The 22,794-nt window shown below is 37.9% G+C and overlaps 1 protein-coding gene across 1 annotated transcript in view; it reads right to left on the bottom strand.

Annotated features, from left to right (window-relative positions):
- Positions 1 to 21,806, bottom strand: part of PTPRO (protein tyrosine phosphatase, receptor type, O) — a 375,184-nt gene extending 353,378 nt beyond the window's left edge. The window contains exon 1 of the mRNA XM_006888435.1: positions 21,262 to 21,806. Within this exon, the coding sequence (XP_006888497.1) occupies positions 21,262 to 21,336 (75 nt within the window). The 5' untranslated portion in view covers positions 21,337 to 21,806. The remainder of the gene's footprint in view (positions 1 to 21,261) is intronic.
- Positions 21,807 to 22,794: the final 988 nt, after the last annotated feature.

The following is a 22,794-nucleotide window of genomic DNA, read 5'->3' as shown; positions in this document are numbered from 1 at the left end:
AAACAGATTCTTCCTGGAAAGGGTTAAACTAGGCTGCTCTTTGGAGGCAAGGATTCTGAGGCTTCATCTGACATACTTTGGTCATGTTGTGAGGAGAGACCGGTCCTTGGAGAAGGACACCATGCTTGGGAGGGTGGAGGGACAGCGCAGGAGGGGAAAGCCCTCCATGAGGTGGATTGATTCAATGACTGGGGTAATCGGGATGGGTGTGTCGGAGACAGTGCGATTGGCACAGGACAGAGCAGAGTTTAGAGATGTTGTACACAGGGTCATTATGTGTCGCAAGCGACTCGACGGCACATAACAACAACAACAACACAACATATATTTATACCCATAGTTTATTACCTCATTATACTGGATAGGACCAATACTGGGTAGGAAGTAATGAAAGCAGGTATTCCCTGTTATTTTCTCATATTGGGGGCAAAGTATTCCCTACTGTATACTGCTAAATAAGCTTGCCTTTAAAAATAGATATTCAATTCTTAAGATAAAATTTTATCCCTAATGTGCTTTGAACTTTTCGTATGTTTGAGGTTGTTGTTGTCTTTATTATGTGTCATGGAGTCAGAATGAACTCATAGCTGACCCTCCAGAGGATTTTCAAAAGCTGTAAATCCCACAGGTGGAGACTACCCATCTTTCTCTCACAAAGCAGTTGTTAGACTGCTGTGCATTTAGGCTAGCAGTGTAGTTCCGTATCTATAAGCCACTTGTTGTTGAATACCATCGAGCTGAAATCAACTCATAGCTGACTTTGCAGTAAGTTGTCAGAGGCAGTAAATCACATGGGAGGAGACTGTCCATCTTTTTTTTCCCATGGAGCAGCTGGTGGATTTGTATCATCTGCACATGGATCAACAGTGCAATTTTTATTTTGTTTTTTATTTTTTCAAATTGTTGGGTTCAAGGAAAAAACAAAAGACTTGTAAAAATTTGGGAAACTTTCTTTTGGAAAGTTAAACCTAAAGTATATGCATAGTTCATGAATAAGATAATAAATTATAAGAAAACTATAATGATTTATTCACCATAGACAAGAGTTTATCAAATAAGACACGTGTGATCTCATTTTTTACTTGTTGCTGTTTTAAGTGCCCTCACATCAACTATGACTTGAAGCAATCCTATTAGCAGCTGATCTCAACCTCTCCCTATTTCTGGGCCATCCTCACAATTTCTGCCAAGTCTGAGCTCATTGTATATCCACTTTGTCAATCCAACTTGTTGAGAATCTTCCTTTCTTTTACTGGCCCTTTCACCTTTCCCAGCCTGATAGCTTTTTTTAAATGATTCATCCTTCCTGACAACATGCCCAAACTATGTGAGACAAAGTTCTTGAATATCCATCATGTGTCCTTAGTGATTTACTTTGGTCTATTACCATAACAAGAAAAGAAACCAAAAAACAACCCAAAACCGAAGTATGAGAGACCATACCTTGACATCCAAAGGAGTTCCTTTTTACTTGTACCAACAAACGTTTGTTCTTCCCACACATCCAACAAAATAACCTCCAGATCATTTTCCCATTCTGATTTTCTCACCTTCTGAGACTCCATCCTGCAGGTAGTCTTTCTACCTGATAGACTCTTTCCTAGTTCACGTTACTATCATTTGCTCGACTCTCTTCACTTGCACACTTTTGTCCTACTCTCAGTGTTTTGAGTTTATCTCATACCTCTTTCACCTCATTCATTAACTTTCTTATTTCATTGATATTTACTGAACACCTACTTAAGCCAGCAGCAGCAAGCAAAATGAACAAGGCTCTTGCTCTTGTGGAACTTGCCAGAATCATAGTGGAGGAACTAAGTAACTAATAAATACTCAGTACTTCAGGCTGCTAATCGAAACGTCAGCAAGTTGAAATCCACCACTTGCTTCTTAGGAAAAATATGGGCTGCGTCTTACCATAAGGTTTGTTTTGTTTGTGTTGTTTTTTTAGAAAAATTAATTAATTAATTAATTATTCATTTCAGTGAACATCTACAGAGATTTTGGAATTCCATTCATTGTTGCACCCTTCTCCCCGCCTACCCCCCTGCCCCCCTCCCCGTTTGCTCCTCTCCTTCAGAAGCATAAGAAAAACTCCCTCATTTGTACGCAATCCCCCGCCACATCCCCCAACCACACCCGCAACCCCAAATATAATCCACTCTGCAACCCTCATTCCATACTCTTATGATAAACATAATGCCCTAAAATATAATACTTTTAGACTATTCTCTCCCATAAGGTTTTTAAGCTTCAAAAACTCAAATAGCAGTCAACTCAATAGCAATGGGTCAAGTTGGATGTGATTACTAAGTTCCATGCTTTTTATTCACATTAGCACTTTCATGTCTTTTCCAAAGTCCATCATATGACACTCTTGAGGATGAGACTTGTCTTCCACTCAACTGATCATTGTCTTCCAAGGAAGCGAAGAAAGGGTAGTAGGCAGAAAATTAGGACAGGTGCAAATGGTTAAGACATGTGAGGAAGAATTGAGAAGACAGAAGTAATACAGATAAGCTTTCCTCACATCTGTGTAACCTGCCAGGTTCATTGACAAAGCAACTAGTCATAAGATGCAAGAAAGTAGCAACAATCACAGCAGAGTGATTCATCTGCTAAAATCCATTAAGGGAGAGGAGAGTAGGAACAGAGTGGTGAGGATGGGCAAGGTGGTAGTCATCGGTTTGCACAATTTGATGGGTTGAGGGAGGGATGGATAAAGGAAATGGGAAAGATCCAGTGTGAAAAACAATGTATATAAACTTTGTAAGTAAGCCAGCATAAAATAAAGATTTAAAAGTAAAGAAGAAAATGAGATGGGGGAGGGGAACCCATCAGAAAGAGAATGAGTGTGTTTAAGTTATAACCAGAAATAGTTAATCTGAAGATCAAAATATATAAAAAAAATCAGTATAAAACAACAAAACGGTGTCTAAAAGAGAAGCCTCCTCTCATCGAACAATAACTTCACCACTTAAAACCACTTGGTAGTAATATAAACAAATTTAAACATCAGCTAAAGTTTTGAACTAATTGAGCTTTTAAAACTATTATTCTGTGACTCAAAGTGTAAAGGACTGTAACTTGCCATATGGATTGAAGCTCAACATCAAGAAAACAAAAATTCTCACCACTGAGCCAATTGGTAGCATCATGAAAGATGAAGAAGATACTGAGATTGTTAACAATTTCAGCTTGCTCCATTCCTCAATGACCAGCAGTCAGGAAATTAAAACAAAACAAAACAAATTGCATTAGGAAAACCTGTCATGGACCTCTCTAGGATGGTGAAGAACAAGGACGTCAGTCTAGAGACTAAAGTGCACCTGATCCAGGGCATGGTCTTCACAGTTACTTGTATGCATAAGCGAGCTGGCCAGTGACCAAGGATGACACAACAAGAATTAATTCATGCTTTTGAGCTGTGGTGCTGGAGAAGAGTATTGAACATGCCAGAGACAGGTTGTTTCTAGAAAGGGTGAAACCAAGCTGCTCCTTGGGGGCAAGGAATTTGAGACTCCATCTCACATACTTTGGGCATGTAACCATGGCGGACTGGAAGAAGGTTTATGATGCTTGAAAGAGTTCAGGAACAGCACAGGAGAGGGAGAATCCACATCAAATGAATTGACACAACTGGGGTAATGGCGTTAGAGACAGTAAGATCAGCTCAGGATAGAGCAGGGTTCAGAGCTATTATTATTCATGGGGTCATTTTGAGTGGAGTTGACTCTATAGCATATAACAGCAACAAACCAAAAAAGATTGTTCTATTAAGTCATGTATTAACATGACTGGAAAATAATGATAAAAGGAATTTTCCATCATTTTGATTCTCAGAAGTCAAAGTTTTAATACACAAATCACAGAAGTAGATAATCCATAATAAAAAAGATGAGCTAAATTTTTTCTTCAAATAGAATTCTCTGAAGATCTATTTTTAATAAGAAGGGAATGATTATCCTTTAAGTGTTTTTTTTATCCTAACATTTAAAGTTACTTGATCTCACTGTCATGCTTTCATAGAAAATTCCATTTCTCATTTAAAAGAGGGAGAAATAAAGGAGGAGGTAAAAATAAATATCTGTTTTTCCTAGAGAATATTCACTATTCTATTGAGTAATATTCAGGTGAAAAAGGAATTCTTCAAATAAATTTGAGAAATACTGCTCAGTATATATTTCTTCTAGAAGACACAATATATATTATCATATTAAAGAGCCTATATAGTTCTGGCACAAAACCAATAAATGCTAATTTAAACGAAGTCAAATTGATTTATTCTCAAATTTAAATTATAACTAAAGTGTCAATTTTTAAGTAACACTTATCATTAATAACATTGTGTACTTTTCAAGTTCCATGAAACATTTTTGAGGAAATACTGCTCTATATTCTTTTTTATTGTTCTTCCTCTTTCATTTTTTTGCCTGTTTTTACTTTCCTGTTTATTTCCTTTAAAAAAAAAACACCAACAAACTTACTTGGTTTTTACATGGTATATAAGGGACCTTGGTGATGTAGGACATAATGTATCAAGTTGCTAAATGAAAGGTCAGTGGAGCAAATCCACCAGTCCTTCCGTGTGAGGAAGAGGGCCAGTCTCCACCCGCTTGGAAAGAGTTATACCCTTGGAAATATGAGAGAGAGTGTCTATAATTTGGCTTACCTCAACAGCAGTGGGTTGGTGTTTTGATATTAAGTATTTACTGTATTCTGAGCACTGCTTCAAGTACTTCATGGCCATTTTCTCTGACAAGAATTTATTTTCTGACAATAATCCAGTAAGTAAAACAGATCACCAAGAGGACACCCAGGAAAATAGCTTTCACAACATGTCTAGTGGAGCTCCCAGTTTTAAGACAGGTTTGGAATCAGGAGTGGCATCCACTTCCTAAACCACATGCCTCTGGAAATTCTATGAACTTGGAGAAACGATAGTTCTAGAAAGGCCTCAGGTCTTTTTTTCATAGAGTTGCTATGAGTCTGGACAACTCGATGGCAATCAACAATAACACATTCTAATCCGAGGATTGCTGCAGCTTGGAGAGCCAAGATGGAGAGCAGGTCTCCAGGACCCGACTCTTGTTTTTAACAAGCATGTAGACAGTTCTCCAAATCCTAGCAACCAGCTATTCTTGCTACCCCTCTCCTGTTCCACAGAGACCACTGGACTACCTATTTTCAACTGAAATAAAAATAAAGAATTTAGACGCTAGCTTACAGTACCTCTGTGTTGTTCGATATTATTGACCAGTTCCCCTCTCCCCCTTGAAATTATATAGAACAGGATTTCCTTGATCTATATCTAGTATCTCTCTGAGTGATCATTCTTTCTTAATATCCTTGCATTCCTTATTTACTTGCCCTTAAATATTATTACTTCTCAAGGTTCTATCCTGGACTACAGCCCTTCTTTTCCTCACAATTCTGCTAGAATATTTCTATTCACAACTCTATATCTTCCCTCAAACTCATATCCAACTATCTGTTTTCTTAGGTAAATCAAACTCAGGAAGTCATTACTAAACCTTTCTTGTCATACATCAGTTAGTGTTCAATAAGACATTTCAGCAGAATCCAATATAATTTAATGAAAGAATATTAATAAAGATGTGGAACAGGAATAATGAGACTAATTGAGGATTTGAAAAGAAAAATACCCAGGAGCTAATAGAAATAAGAAGCTATAACCTTCAAAATATAAAGGGAAAGATGGATTTCTGGAATTTGCCTAGAACATTAGCATTGTAAAAAAGAGCTTGCTTACAGGATCTGTAGAAGGAATGTTTTGTTGTTGTTGTTTGTTGTTGTTAGGTGCCATCAAGCTAGCTATGACACACAGCAATCCTTTGAACAATAGATCTGAACCCTGTCCTGTCCTCTGACATCCTCATCAACTGTGACACATTGAGCCCATTGCTGCAGTTACTGGGACTAATCATCTCATTGAGGGTCTTCCTCTCTTTCCCTGACTCTCCACTTTTCTAAGCATGATGTTCTTGTATAAGGAATAATTTCTCCTAGCAACAAGCTCAAAACCTGAGAAATGAAGTTTTACCATCTTTGCCTCCAAGGAGAACTATGCCTGTACTCTTTCCAAGATATATCTGTTTGTTCTTTTGGCAACCCAACATCACAACTTAAAGGCATAAATTTTTCTATCATTCTTGTTCATTATCCAGTTTTCAGATTGGTAGCAAGTGATTGAAAAGATCTTGGTCTGAATCAATTGCATGTTAACTTCAGACTGACAACATTGCTCAGAGAGATCCTTAACAGCAGATTTTCCCAATGCAGATTGAGATTGTTAGTCTGCTTGGCTCCATGGTCAACACTCTTGGCACCAGTAGCCGAGAAATAAAAAAATGTATTGCGATGGGAAGGTCTACTGTCAGGGACCTCTCCAGGGTACTGAAGAGCAATGGTGTCATTCTGGAGACTAAGGTGTGTCTGATACAGGCTATGGTCTTTGCAATTACTTGTTATGCATTGGAGAGTTGGACAATGACTAAGGAGGATAGAAGGAGAATTGTTGCCTTTGAGCTGTGGTGCTGGAGAACAATATTGAATGTACCATGGACTGCCAAGAAAACAGATTCATCCTAGAGAGGGTCAAACCAGACTGCTCCTTGGAGGCAAGGATTCTGGGGCTTCGTCTGACATACTTTGGACATGTTGAAAAGAGAGAGAGGTCCTTAGAGAGGGACATCATGCTTGGGAGGGTGGAGGGCAGCCACAGGAGGGGAAGGCCCCCTATGAGGTGGACTGATTCAGTGACTGGGCTAATTGGGATGGGTGTGTCAAAGGCAGTGTGATTGGCACAGGATAGAGCAGGGTTTAGGGCTGTTGTACATAGGGTCGCTATTAGTCACAAGCGACTCGACAGTACATAACAACAATAACAACAGTGCATATCCTGGTCTCCTGATTGCTGGTAGCAAGAACATTGTTGATCCAAGCAAATGAAGTCACTGTCAATTTCAATAATTTCTACATCTCTTATTATGTTGCCCATTGGCCCAGTGGTGAGAATTTTTGTCTTCTTGATGTTGATATGTAATCTATTCTGAAGGCTGTAGTCCTTGATCTTCTGAAGCAATCATTTCAAGTCCTCTTCACTCCAGCAAGCAAAGTTGTGTCATCTGTATCATACAGGTTATTGATGAGTCTTCCTCCTATCATGATGCCACATTCTTTTTCATAGACTCCAGCTTCTCAAATTATGTGATAAGTGTACAGACTGAATATGCACTGAAAAAGAATACAACTATGATGAACACATTTCCTCATTTTAAATCATGTAGTGTTCCTTTCTCCAGGTTCATAGCGTTTCTGGAGGCAATCTGTTTCAGAAGTGGGTGACACTCCTGCATCCAAGCTTGTTTTAATCAGGAAGCTCCACCGAACACTGTCCACCATGGATTACCATTATTGCATTTGGCACATCAGTGTCACAGTGTTTAGCATCACAGCAACCATGAGTTACCTCTGTAAAAAAAGTGGACAGACCTGTGCTATACCACTTAGAAGAATGTTTAACCAAAAACAATTAAAACCAGGCCCTAGAGCCGCAGATTAGACCAAATGTGATAACGTTTACCCATGGTGGATAGTGTTTAGTGGAGCTTCCCAGTTGAACAAGTCTGGAAGCAGGAGTGGCATCCATTTCCTAAATGGCTTGCCTCTGGAAAGTCATTGAACATAGAGAAATGACCATAGTTATACGAGTGTTCAGGTCTTTTGTTCATAGGGTCGCTGTGAGGCGTCTAAGACTTGATGGCACTTAACAAGAACAAGAGTGTTCCTTGCTCCATTTGAACAATACCTTCTTCTTGATCTGCATATAGATTTCAAATGAGCATAATTAAATGTTCTGGGATTCCATTTTCCCCTCAAAGCTAGCCATATTTTGTTATGATCCACACAGTTAAATGTCTTTGCATAGTCAATAAAACATAGACATTCTTCTGTTATTCTCTGCTTTAAGCTATTATGCAGACCAGAGGAGCTTAGAGATAATAACAAAATGGATGTCAGAAGACACTATAAAAAAATTAATTAGATTATGGAGATGTCAAAACAAAAGGAAAAGATGGCAAAGTGAAAGAGCTGAGCAGAAGATTTCAAAGGACAGTTTGAAAGACAATGCAAAATATTATAATGAAATGTGAAAAGAGCTGAAGTCAGAGATTAAAAAGTAAACTCACTCAGCATTTCTCAAGCTGAAGAACGAAAAAACAAATTCAAGCCTCAAGTCGTAATACTTAGAGATGCTATGGGCACGATCTTGAATGATTCAACAAGCATCAAAGAAAGATGGAAGGAGTACACAGAATCATTGTACTGGAAAGAATTAGTTGACACTGAAAAATTTCAGAAGTACCATGTGAACACAAAGTCACGGTCTGAGTCCAGCAGTTTCTCTGAGGCGGAAGGATGGACAGTCTCCTTCTGTGTGATTTACTGCCTCTGAATGCTGGAGAGCTAGCTCTGAGTTGGCTTTGACTTGATGTCACATAACAACAGCCACCATATGAACAGTAGCCAATGGAAGATATTCAAGCTGCACTGAAGGCATTGGCAAAAAAGAAGACATCAGTAGTTGATGGGATAGCCACTGACATGTTTTGATTAACAGCTGCAACCCTGGAAAAGTTCACCACTCTATGCCAGGAAATTTGGAGGACAGATGCCTTGTCAACTAATTGGAAGAGATTCATATTTTTTGCCAACCCTTAAAAATGTGCTCCTTTTTGTGAAAATTATCAAACAATATCATAAATAGAACATGGAAGAAAAATATTGCCAAAAATAATCTAAAGTAGCTAGAACAATACGTTAACAGGGAACTGCTAGAAGTTCAAGCTGGGATAGAAGAGGCTGTGGCACCAGAATTGTAATTGCTGATGTCAGATGGACCCTGCTGACAGTAGAGGGAATGTAGCTACTGATGTGGCAAGATACGCTGGAAAATAGGATAAGCAATGCTATGAATTCTCTCACCATCTAGCTTTCACCTAACATTGGCCAAACTCACTAGAAGTCAGAAGACAAGAGAGGGGGAAGTTCACAGAAAGCAGTCTGCTGGTAGTATACAGGCTGAAGCAATCAGTTGGTTTAGAGGAGAATGTAAACTACTCACTCGCACATGAGCTACCTTAAATTACTCTTTTCCCAAGCAACGATGTTAACTATCTGGAAATCACCCCAGACTCTCTCTCCCCGGTGACCTACATCCAATCAGTCTTGGGAAATTAGTTCTCTTTCAATAGTGCTTTTTTTTCTTTAATTCCTTTTATAATCAAAATAGAGTCAACGCTTGTCATCTCCAATTCAACATTTTTAATAACCTCCCAACAGTTTAACTGCTTTCAGCTCTGTTCTTTGATATAGCATTTTTTACAGCTGAAGAGCTCTATCTAAAATTCAAATCTGACCCCATTACTGCCTTGCTTAAATCCTTCAATAATGTCACTTTCCTTGGAGATTAAAGTCCCTACTTCCTGGCACAATAAAAGGGAATCTTCCTCTCATCTGGCCTCTATCATCTTATTGTCTAATTGCTACAATAATGTCAAATCATTTGTCTTTTCCTAAATATAGTCAAGCTTTTCCATTATGTTGGAATTTTTCTCATGTAGGTTTCTCTACTTATAAAGTTATACTTTTCAACCTCACTTGTATTTCTGCTTTACAACCCACCTCAAGCATTATTGTTTCCTTAAGAATACTTTTCTAAACCACCAAATAAAATAAGTGTCTCTGCTCTAGTAGCCTATATTTTCTTCTACTTAAAACAATCTGAACTCATCTTAGTGACTTCATATGTTTATAAATCTATTTTTACCATTATGTCATGTTTGAAGAGTTCATTTTTATCCTTTCTCATGGTTTCTGACACATAATAGATGAAAAATTAAAGCTTGACTAACTGAATAGACAATGCAGGAAGTCATTATTCTGAAATTAAAAAAAAAAGCAAAATAGATTGGTATTTTAAAAATTGAACTGCCATCCCAATGGCACATAGTTCAATTCCACCAGCTGCTCTGTAGGAGTATGGGCAATCTCCTCCTATGAAATTTACTGCCTCTGAAAATCTACTGGTGGGCCAGCTATGGGTCTGTTCTCACTCAATGGTACACAATGACAACACCAAGATGTTTAGGCTTTGGGAAAGATTGGTTGGGAAGAAAAAAAAAATTAACATGCTCTTTAAAAGAAACTACATGACAAGCAGAACTTAATTAGTGGTAAAACCCAGAATCAGAGCAAGAGAATGGTGGAGTCAAATGAAAGTAAGGTAGAAACATGAATTAGGAACTAGACTTTAGACAGAATGAAAGACAGCAAGGGCACAATGACTCTGTAATTCTCTGCCAAATGGCTCGCACGTGCCCACCACAAGCTCCGAGAGGTGAGATCAAAACTGAATCTTGCTCTGGATCTTTGGACTTAAGGGTAAAGAGGGTCAATGCAAAAAAAAAAAAATCCTGTTAATTGGTTTTGGACAACAGAAAGGTTATAAAGAAGAGGGTGCAACAATGAATGAATGGAATCCCAAAATCTCTGTAGATGTTCATTGAAATGAAAAATAAACAACCTAAATTTAAAAAAAAAGAAGAGTATAAGCAATGAACTGAGTCATGATAATACTTTCTCATTTTAACATGATTTATTTCATAGGGTTATGAGAAGGAAGCGAAAAAATAGCAAAAGACTCAGTACACATAAAAATAGTTAAATGAGATAGTTTATCAAAAGAGAAACAGCAATCGTTTAAATCACATATACATTGTTATTAACAGGTATAATTCTGATTTCTAACACCTACCTACATTAAAGAGAAATTACATCTTTCATATTTGCTAGTAAAAGTATAAAAATCTCAAGTTTTAAAAATAAGTTCACTTGGCTTTAGTTTAACAACAGAAACCATTTTGTTAAAAATGAACTACACAGCATTCTTGCTTAGAAAGTGTGAGGAAACACAACTACTAGATATCATCTCACCCCAGTAAGAGCAGGAAAACATAACAGAACAGCAAACAACAAATGCTGGCGAGGTTTTGGAAAAACTGGAACCCTTATTCATTGTTGGTGGGAGTGTAAAATGGTACAATCACTGTGGAAGGCAGTATGGCGCTTTCTCAAAAAGTTGGAAATATAGATACCATTTGACCCAGTGATTCCACTCCTAAGAATATACCTTAACGAAACCATAAATGCCACCCAAGCAGGTATATGCACACACATGTTTATTGCAGGTTGTTCACAATAGCAAAGAGTTGGAAAGAATCCAAGTGCCCATCAACAAACAAATGGATAGAGAAACTGTGGTATAGTCACACAGTGGAATACTGTGCTGCATTGGAAAACAAGGAACTCATGAAATATTATACAAAAAATGGGTGACCCTGGAGGACATTATGCTGAGTGAAATATCTCAGTCACAAAAAGACAAATATGCATAATGCCACTGTTATAAAACAGGACTGACATGGAGGCTGAGGGGAAACTAAGAAAAGAAGGGATAAATAATCTACACGGCATTGAAACAGACGAAGGAGAGAACTGTATAAAAGGTATTGTATGATTAGGTATTATTGGCATGACAAGAGTCCAGAATAAAAGCTGCATCGTAAAGTGGTCTGGGATGGGGGTGGGGATCTGTATAACAATGAAAGAACTTTTCCCCTCAAAGAAAAACATGAACTAGGGGGAAACAGGGAGGAAAATGTGCAATGATAAACAATTGTAAACCTAAGTTCTTTATAAACTTTCATTAAAATCTCAATTGGAAAAAAAAGAGTGTGAGAAACTAAAAACATGCAGAATATTCAGTAGGGGTTCACATTTATTTGCATAAAAATACAAGGATGATAATATATTTGTTTTCATCAGATTTTGTTACATTTTCTAATTCTGTTTATATTCATTTTCTTACAGAATTTACTATAGAGGTTTATAATATTCAACACTACGCTTAAGCTCAAAGTTCCCTTTTTAGTTCTGCTTCTCTACTTCTGATATATAGTTTCAAATATGTCATTTTTTTTCTCTTTCATCTCAGTTTCCTGACAAAAAAGGAAAGAGAAAACCTTTCATCAAGAAACCTCTACAACCTTGTTTCAAACGTTCTTTGTTTGGTGATTTTAAAATATTCAGAAGAAAAGGGCACAAGATGTTAAGTAACTAAAATGCCTAAGGAAAGAATTCTTTCACTGGAATCCTGATTCTGGATGAATGAGCCGAGGATTATTTTATGACAGGGCCAGAGGTAAAAATATATGTATGAGCCTTTGAATCGAGAATGTTCCTTAGGGACCCTATGAAAAGCAGATCTGAACCCTGTTCTATCTTGTGCCATCCTCACACTTCCTGACATGCTAGCATTGCAACAGTCACTGTGTGAATCCATCTAATTGAGGGTCTTCTCTTTCACCGACCCTCTACCTCTACAAGCATGATGTCCCTCTCCAAGAGATAATATCTCCTAGCAACATGTTCAAAGTATGTGAAATGAAGTTTTACTATTTTTGCTTCCAGTGAGCATTCTGGCTGTGTTTTCTCCAGGACATATTTGTTCTTTTGGCAGTCCATGGGATAGTCAGTATTCTTCTCCAACACCACAGCTCCAACGTATCAATTCTTCTGTCATTCTTATTCATTGTTCAGCTCTCTGATGTATAGCAAGTGACTGAAAAGACCATGGCCTACCAAAAAAAAAAAAAAAGACCATGGCCTGAATCAGATGCACTGTAGTCCTCAAACTGACAACATTGCTCTTCAATAATTTGGAAAGATCCCTGAATGCAGACTTTTCCAGTAAAAGACGTCTCCTGTATTCCTGACTGCTGGTACCAAGGGTGTTGTTTGTGAATCCAAGTAAGATGAAATTATTGACAGCTTCAATCTTTTCTCTCTATCATGATATTGCCTATTGATCCAGTGGTAAGAATTTTTATTTTCTTGATATTAAGATGCAATCCATCTTGAAGACTGTTTTATTTGATCTTCTGTAGCAAGTGCTTCAAGTTTTCTTCACTTTCAACAAGCAAGGAGAAGTCTAAGATAAGCTTGGGAAGTGGAGAATATTGGGAGTAACTAGTGATCAAAGACAACATGAGAGAGACATCAGAAGATTATTTCATGTACTCCTCTGGATTGCTGAAGAAAACAATATGGAGGCAGCTGGAAATAACAGCACCAGGAAAGAAGGCAACAGTCCTGTGTCATGCTTCATTCTCATTTCAACCCATGCACCTATTACTCACTCTACTAGTACTACATTAACTTTCTTTTGGCTTCTAAAATCAATAGCATGTTGTACAAAGAAGGCTCCCATCTATGTATTTAAGCAAAGAAGGGTAGTATCGATAGATCTCCAGGGCTATCAAAGAAGAGTTTTTTAAGTCATTGGCCTTTGGATCTAGATGAAGCACCACCATGAAGAAGACCAGGATAACATCTCTTAAGGGCAAAGCACTCTCCCAAAAATAGAAGGAGTTATGCCACTACAAATGCAGACATTCTTGTCAGTCTTGGTTGATAATGGTCAAAGGAAAAGGATGATGTGGAGGAGGAAGCAAGAATACCAACTTTATATAAAAGCATTGGCTCAAAGTGTGGGTGACATTTAAAGGTACTCGCTCACTGCCATCAAGTCAAAATCAAATCACAGCTGATCATACATTGGATTTCAGAAGAGTAAATCACACAGGAGGAGACTACCCATCTTCCTCCAATGGAACTCCTGGCAGATTCAAACCACCAGAGTGGTATGACCTTTGGTTTAACAGGTCAATTCACTGCTGACCCTGCCATCAAGGCATTTAGAGATAAGAAAAGTTATTTCCCCTACTATTTAATAAATTTAATTAATACTTGTCAATATTGTCATTAAACAACCTTCATTATAACAATAGTAGCTAAAAAATAAATTAGCATGTTACTTTTGGGGGAAATAACATGGTAGCAGTTTGATTTATTAATGTAATAATTTTTCAATATAAATCACTGATAAAATCTTACTATTTTTAGAATTATGATAGTATTACCATTGTGATTTTTATCATGCTTCTCTTAAAAGTGTTCACAAGTCATTATTGTAATAATTTTCAATTCTTTGTCTTAAACTACTTACATAATGCAAAATATTTCTGTCCTATTTGTTAAGATCCTGCAGCAAAGGACTTCTGGAAGATTCTAAATAACAAAGATGTTACTTTAATGACTAAAATATGCTTTACTCAAACAATAATATTTTCTATTGCCTCATATTCACATGAAAATTGGACACTGAATAAGTAAAACCAAACAAGAATTGATGCCTCTGAATATAATGTTGGTGAAGAGTACTGAATATTCTATGGATTGTCCAAATAACAAACACATCTGTCTTGGAAGAGTGAAGCCATAGTAGTCTTTAGACGCAAGAATATTCAGATTTTGCTTCACATACTTTGTCATGTACACAGGAGACACTGGTTATTGATAAAAAATATAATGCTTTCATGTAAAGATGGGGTTTTGTGTGTTTTACTGATTATGCAAGGATTTTGACTGTGTGGATTAGAATGAATTATGGCTAGCGTTAAGAAGAATGGGGATCCAAAAATACTTAACTGAGTTCCTGCAAAACCTAAAAAATGGTGCTGGCAAAATGGTGCTGGACATTCTACCTGTGGAAAACTGAAACAAGAGCTACATTTCACATTATACACAAAACCTAACTCAAAGTAGACAAGAGACCTAAGGTTAAAATCCAGAACCATAAAGATTCTAGGAGGGAAAACAGGAACAAATTTAGAAGTCCTAGCCTATGGCATAAACAGACAAACATAGACAAAATAGACAAGCATAGAGCAAACATAGCCAAAATTGTACAAATAAAATAGGCAAACGGAACTTTCTTATACTCAAATACCTATATACATCAAAACTTTCTCCAAAAGAGTGAAAAGAAAGCACACTAACTGGGAATGATATTTGGCAACAAAATTACAGACAAGGGTAGCATAGCTAAAGTTTACAGAATATTGTAGGACCATCACAAGAAAAAGACAGATTAACCAAATTACAAAATGGGCAAAAGACATGAAAAGACTTCACAAAGGAGGCATGTGGATGGCTAACAAACATATGAAGAAATGTTCAACAACCCTATCAATCAAAACTAAACAACAATGAGGTACCATCTTACCCCAGAGCAGCAGCAAATTATAACAACACAGCAAGCAATTATTGTTGAAGAAGATGTAGAGACTTAAATTGTAAAATGGGATTGTAAAATTGTACAACCACTAAGGGAGGCAGTTTGGAGTTTCCCGAAAAAACCTGAACACAAAAATCCCTTATGATCCAGCTATTCCACTGTTAGAAATGTTGTTGTTGTGCCATCGAGTCGCTTACAACTCATAGCGACCCTATGTACAACATCCCTAACTCTGCTCTGTCCTGTGCCAATCGCACTGTCTCCGACACACCCACCCCGATTACCCCAGTCATAGACCCCCAAAAAATGAGAACTAAAAAAATGAAAGGAGATACGTACATCTACATTCATAGTAGTGTTATTAACAATAGCAAGAACAAATATCCACTGACAAATTAATGACTTTAGAAATTATGGTAAACTTACACACTAGAATACTATGCAACACTAAGAAACAGCAATTTCATAAAACACCATTTAACATGAGAAAGTGTAGAGAGCATTATTTTGAGTAAAATAACTCAGTCACATAAGGACAAATACTGCATAAGACCACTACTGTAAAAATAGGAGTGTAACTGAGTAAGATAGGTGCAAATATTCAAAAAGGGGGAAAGAAAAGGAGAAAGAGGGAAGAGGAAGGGGAACTGGAAAATTACTAGGATTGCAGAGGTTAGTGGGTGGATAGTGGATGAAGGATTAGGAAAAATTCAATGAAGACTTGAAGAGACATGTTGATAATAGGCATAAATCAATAGTAATTATATAAAATATAATGTATATGAATGGTTGTATAAAACATAATGTATATCAATGATTTGTGCCAATAAATCTTTTTAAAAAACAAAATTTATATATATATCAAGAAACTTTTGTCTGAACAGAACAAGGAAACATTGTATGGCTTAAAATCAGAAAAAATTCTGTTTCTAGAGTCTATCCTTTCTCCTTACATGTTTGATCTGTATGTGAACAAATCATTTGAGAAACTTGACAATATGAAGAAGAATGTGACATCAGGATTAAAGACTCATCAACAATTTGCATTATGTAGATGAAACAACCTTGTTTGCTGAAAGTAAAGAGGAGTTGGAATATTTTCTACAGAAGATAAAAAACTCAGCCTTCATTACAGATTTAACATTAAAAAAAAACCCCAAAATCCTCATCACTGGACTAAGAGACAACATCAGATGGAAAAAAAGATTGAGGTTGTTAATGATTTCATTTTACTTTGATCCACAGTGAACACTCATAACACCAGAAGTCAAAAAAGTAAAGACATACTACACTGGGAAAAATTTGCTATCAAAGAGTTCTCTAAAAGATGCAAGTATAAAGACTGAGATGTGCTTGATCTGAGCCATGGTCTGTCTTATTACTGCCTGAAAGTTGGACAATGAATAATAATGACAGAAGAAGACTTGGTACCTTTGAATTGTGATGTTGGAGAAGAGTACTAAATAGCCCATGGATTTCCAAAAGAACGATTGTGTCTTGGAGGGAATGCACAAGGATGTACCTCAGAGGCAATGATGGTGAAACTTCATTTCACGTACTTAGAGCATGTTGTCAAGAAAGGCCAATCCTTGAAAAAAATATGATGCTGGGGGAAAGAAAGGGTCAGAGAAGAAAGGAAGATGACAAGATAAAATGACACAGTAATGGTAACAATGGGCTTGAGTATATCAAAGAGCATGAGAACTGCGCAGGATAGGGCGAGGTTGTTCTGTTATTCATAGAGTTTCTATGAGTTGTAGTTTATCTAGTGGTACCTACTAACAACATCAAGGAGTGGGGGTGTCAGCCAAACACCACATCCACAATCAAACTCATTGAGTTTAATTGGAATCTCAAAGCTGACCCTCCAGGACATTTTCAGAGGCTATAAATAGCATGAGAGGAGAGTGTCCGTTTTTCTTCCTTGTAGAAATTGGTGGATTGAAGTCATCTGCTTTTGGGTTGAGATGTTGGTCAAAAAGAGGAAGAACCTCAAGGAGATGCATTCACTTGATGCTTAACGTGAGCTTAACAACAATGTTACTCTCTACTCTTAAACAGAGTAGAGATTGTGAGGATAACACAGGATCAGGAAGTTTTGCTCTGTTGAAGTTGACATACTGGCACCTAAAAAGCACCAGCAGTTAAAATTCTACTATATTCCTAACATCACATGCTTGGTGCAGTGGGAAAATAAAATTATAACAGACATTCCTTTATTTCTAAAATATTTACCACAAATCTCGTGTAATTAGTTAAATATATAAATGATTTTTAGTAAAGTCCATTACTGTGGTAGGCTTATGTTTCTGAAAATACAGAGGCATTGCTCCAATGCTAGTAGTTTATATAAGCTCATCAATTGTATCCAAGACCTACAATTGACTCAAGCTTGAACTATGAGACTCTATGGTCAATATGCTTATAATGTCAAGTACACTTAAATTGGATATTTGTATGCCAGAAAGAGTACATTAAAATAAAGTACATGGTTTTTATTAAATTGCTTTCAATTTCTTGCAATGTGGATAAGGCTAAAATAAAGCAGAGAGACAATGGGACATTTCTGTCCAAAGAACAAAAGAAAGCATGTGTGCAAAAAAGTATTATCACTCTGTCACCTGAGAAATCAAATCCACTGAGCCTCCTCCAATGGACTGAATATGTTAAATATAAGGAGTTTCTCTGAAAGGTTGGCAGTAGCATTTATCAAATAAATCTGTTGACAGAGGAGGTAATGACAAGTAACTTCATTGTGAGAAAGATGACCTAGACAGCATTAGAAAGATGAAAGGATTACAATTTATCTGCTAGCACTGTATAATATATAATGTGTGTTAAACCTCAGCAGGGCAGGCTAAGCTGCTTCATTATGTACTTCTCTCTCTCTCTCTCACACACACACACACACACACACACACACACGGGGGGGGGGGGAGAGAGAGAGAATGAATGAGAAAAGTGCGGTGAAATGGAGAAAGATAGGCAGGCATCAAAAAGTAGCTATTTCTCCTAAATAGGTATAGTATGACCAGCACTGTAACACTGACATGTTCCATATATATAGCTAAACAGAAAATGAAATGGGAAGCTATCTTTCAAACTTAATGCTCTTTGATTATCGTCATGTAGGAGCAGAAAAGGAAGGAAATATAGGAGGTTAAGAAAGACAGGAGAATGCATACAAAACTCAATGAGTTAAGGGAAATATTCCAGTTGAGTACTAACAGGCACCATTTCAGAAAAGCCAGAATCTACATTTCTATGATGTCACATTCTACGCTTTGCTTCTTAGTTGATGAGGTTCTGACATTGAGGGACCTATTATAGTGAGCAATTTCGGGAAGAGAGTCAGTAAAGATAGAATATGGGAGGTAAGTCATTTGATTTCACTAGGAATTATGTGAAGATGCACAACATAGAGGTTTGCCAGATAAATGCTCTGTATATGTTCACATGTGAGTGGGTGAATTTGAGATTGTTTAACTTCCAATACACTTGGACAAGAGAGTTCTATTTTTATATTTTATATATGCTGTAATTTTTGATAAAATGAAATTTTCTTATTAACAGTTTGATTATTTGCATGATTGTGTATGCCTACCACTAAGTAGGGAGGTCTGATGGTTTTGCGGTAAGGAGTTGTACTGCCTAGCCAAAGACACACTGTTCAAATCCTCTATCTGTTCCAAGGAAGAAAGATGGACAATTTCCTCCTATACAATGAACTTCTTCTGAAAACCTGCTGGAAAGTCAACTATGAGTCAATTCTGACTCAGTGGTACACGATAAACACTAAGTACATAGGTAAAGAACAATGGCCAAATGGTATCCATGGGGTGGCACATTGAGATTCCTCCGGTGAAGAGACTAATATTCACATTCACAGATTCATACTTTCAGACTTTTCTGTCCATTTAATCAGGCTGCTTATTTTGGACTTATGTAAAAGGTAAAACTATAAATCAATCCTTACACTTAAGGTTCTCTAACTTCAACCCATAGCTGACCTATAACTCTAACCTGTAGCTAACCCTCCAATGGGTTTTCAGAGACAGTAAATAGCATAGGAGGAGACGGCCCATCTTTTTTCCCATAGACCAGCTTGCAGATTTGAACCACATACCCTTACTTTGCCAACAGAATTCCTTACCACTAAGCCACTAGAGCTCTCTTACTTTCTATTTTGGTTACATAGAATATATCATTTCATAAAAGAAAGAACATTTGCCCATTTTTCAAAATTATTTACCCCATTGTAATGATGATGTCGTTGATTGCTTTCGAGTTGAGCACGACTCATAGCAACCCTCTGAACAAAAGGCTTGAAGCCCCTCTATAACTATGGACATGTATCGAAGGTCATAGAGTTTCCAGAAGCAGTAGTCCCTTAATGATAAACTTGTTCAATATGTTAACAAAATGACCACATTACTGTAGTTGCATTTATTCCTTATGTTCAGGACTACTAGTCTGTAACAGTGAGAGTACTACTGTCTCAGAACTAACAACATTTTCTTATTCTATTAAGATTTTCATAAAAATTTGCCACATTTTCTCAATTTCATTTCATCCCATTATAAAATTGAACATATTCTCATTTCTTGAGTTTTCAGTCATGACAAAAAAATTTAAGTGAAAATCTGAAGTTGTGCCAAAGATGCAAGTCATAATGTAAGTCTTAGCTGACATGCAGTAAATGTCTAGCAACTAAATATCTCACTTTGTATGATAAAAGTCGCATGGGTACAATAGTTGTGAAAAGTTTACCAAGTATTTAGAAAAAACTAGTAACAAAATTTACAGAATCTAATCCATTTGTGTTGTGATTAGAATACAGTCTCCTAGAGTGAAGATAGATGACTAAGCTTGTTTTATTATCTATTTCCTAGTTAATGCATTTTATTGGTGTCCCTTCCTGTAACTATCCTATTTTACATTAAAGTAAATGAAAATAGGTAACATTTTCAAGTAATGATATTCTGAATTCATTCGTCCTATTTTACTTTATTCCTTATAAGGAACTCATAAGTAATGATTCACATAGCAAGAGAGAGCTCTTTAATAATAAAACATTCGCATCATTACTGTTTCATCTGTTTCTAGAGTAGGTATCACAGTGGTGCTGAAAGAATAGCTCCGGGTCACCTGTCGACATTCTTCAGCGTGGTTTACTGAAAAAAAGGGCTAATGACAGAACTAAAGTGCACGCACTGAAGACACGAACGGGAAACTATTACCACCTCCTAATTTCACGCCACTTTCCAAGAACATACCTAGTTCAAAGGTGTACAATATAATTGCCAAACTAAGATATTTTTTAAAGTAGCTTTTTCCACGTCTTCAAAGTAAAACCTTGAGATAGAATATTCTAAAGAAGATATGAAAATGTTAATTGTACAGATATTTTTTCCTACCATTTACTTTTAATAGCAGCATTTTCAGTAAATAAGTGAAGAAAGCCTAGAGAGTTTTAAAAGACAACCATCAGGGTGGATAGAAGGACTTCGGGAGAGCGATCCTCTTTAGACTCAACCTGACACTCTTTAATCAAAGAAAATCGTATCCAGGATCCTCCCCTGGCAGCACATTTGCCACCAAGGAGCTGACCCCCAGTGTATAATTGTAGCAGAAGGTAAATTAAGACAAAGCAGCGGCACACTCTCAGGTGAGGGAGGGCAGAAAGGTTAAAAGCAGTTTTGGGGAGCAGTACAGACTATAGGGGTAAGTGACCTCATTTTGTTTAAGCAAGCACACTCTCTAAAAGCCCACCTTTGGTGTGCATAACAGCGACATAAAATGAGCACAAAGGCTGAAAGCTGAAAGGAGCAAACTTCCCTTGTCCTTCCTCCCCTATCCCTCAAGACTGCCAGGAACATTTCGTGTCCAGGAAAACAAAGCGTGCACCCGGGCTGCGTGGCCAGAGCTCCCCGCGGTCCGGCCGGCCATCCCACCAGGGATGCTGCACCCCGGCTTCAGAGACAGGGCGCAGGAGCATAGCCCCTGATCGGACCACCAGGGCGCGGTGGGTTCCCTACCTCGAGCAGCACAAAGAGCCAAAGCAGAGGCAGCAGGCGGCAGCCACCGCGCGTCCTCGTGGGCAGGTGCCACATCGCCGCGCGGACAGGGACCCCCGGGAAGGGCAGCGTGGTCTGGCTCCCCCGGCGGTGGCTCACAATGGCGAACTGAGGCTGCAGCCTCAGAGGGTGGGCGCCGACGCTGCTCCTGGGGGGCGCATAATGCCTTTCTAGTGCCCCTGCGCCTGCTCCCTTTCCTCTTCTGTGTCCGAGGTCCTCCAGGAATGTGCCAGGCACTGCTTTTCTTCAAGGACTGAGAGGATAGAGAGGGTGGGAATTGAAGTGGGCGAGGCTCTGCAGCCGCTCCCACAGAGCCTGTCACGGGAGGCGCAGGGTCCTCGCGGTGAGAGAGAGATGGAGATCTTGAGTTGGTCTCGATCTTCGATCTGCTGAAAACAGATTCACTCTGGGCTGCAGCCTCATAAAGTGATAGCAACCTGTCAACCCTCCCACCATGGTCTGCCTGCTGCCTCCGATGACTGGGCAGACCCCACTCCAGGCTCCGCCCCACCCCTTCCCACACTGTCTGGGTCTCTGGAGTTTTGTGGGGTTTCCCTAACTCCTCATGAACAATCAAGGCAGATATCAATTTTCTCTCAGTCTTTCTGTATTTGCTCTCACTTACTGGTATAAAGGACAAACTGCCTTGTTGGGTGATTGTTACTGTAGTGGTAGAATGTAAGGTGAGTGTATGAGTGTCTCACTGATGTGTGTATGTGTGTGTCTCGCTGTTGCATGTGTGTGATGGACAGGGCACTGCTCCTCTCTTTCATTCTTTCCTTTCCATTTAAACATTCTCAATCTCTCTATATCACATTCATCATGGAGAAAATAACACATGCTTATGTGTGTATTTATGTGTGTGTGTGTGTGTGTGTGTGTGTGAGTGTGTGTGTAATATCTCTCATTTGAAAGTAGGAATTCTGGTAAATTTCAAAGTTTGCCTTTTGATAACAAAATCTACTAAAAATCTGAAGTTGAATAGAGAAGGTTGGGGGTGTCAATAGAACAGACTTGTCAATAAATACCATAGAGGTAATTCTGAACTGTCCACTAAGAATTAACTTGTGATTTTAAAAAAATCTCAACCTATTAATTCTGAGTATTTGTCCCCAGTTTCTTATTCACCTTCTTGGCTGGAATATAAGTATGAAATAAACTAGGAGGTACAGTTATCAAACAGAAATCAGTCCTAATTGCCGTGTAAGTCTTTTTGCCTGATCAGTAAGAAGTCTCCCTATTTATCAGTGAAAGAACTTTGATGCCAGGAAGACAGGCAAGGTCAGCATGATTATGAATGTAGAACTCAGCCCCTACCTAAGAGGTGATACTACTTTGTTCCACTCCCATGATTAGGGAACACTGAGGAAAGAAGAAACCCAAGGCTAGACTTATGCTTTTTGCTGGATAAGCAGTGAACATCCATCGTCTGATTGGAGTGTTGGTACCAGCAGCCAGGTAATTAAAAGATGAATTGCACTGGGAAAGTCTGCT

This window comes from Elephantulus edwardii, unplaced genomic scaffold (assembly GCF_000299155.1).
Source record: "Elephantulus edwardii isolate Elephantulus edwardi_28Jun2011 unplaced genomic scaffold, EleEdw1.0 scaffold00067, whole genome shotgun sequence".
Taxonomy (NCBI): Eukaryota; Metazoa; Chordata; class Mammalia; order Macroscelidea; family Macroscelididae; genus Elephantulus; species Elephantulus edwardii.
Note: the sequence above shows the minus strand (reverse complement) of the source record. Positions and strands in the feature narration are given on the sequence as shown.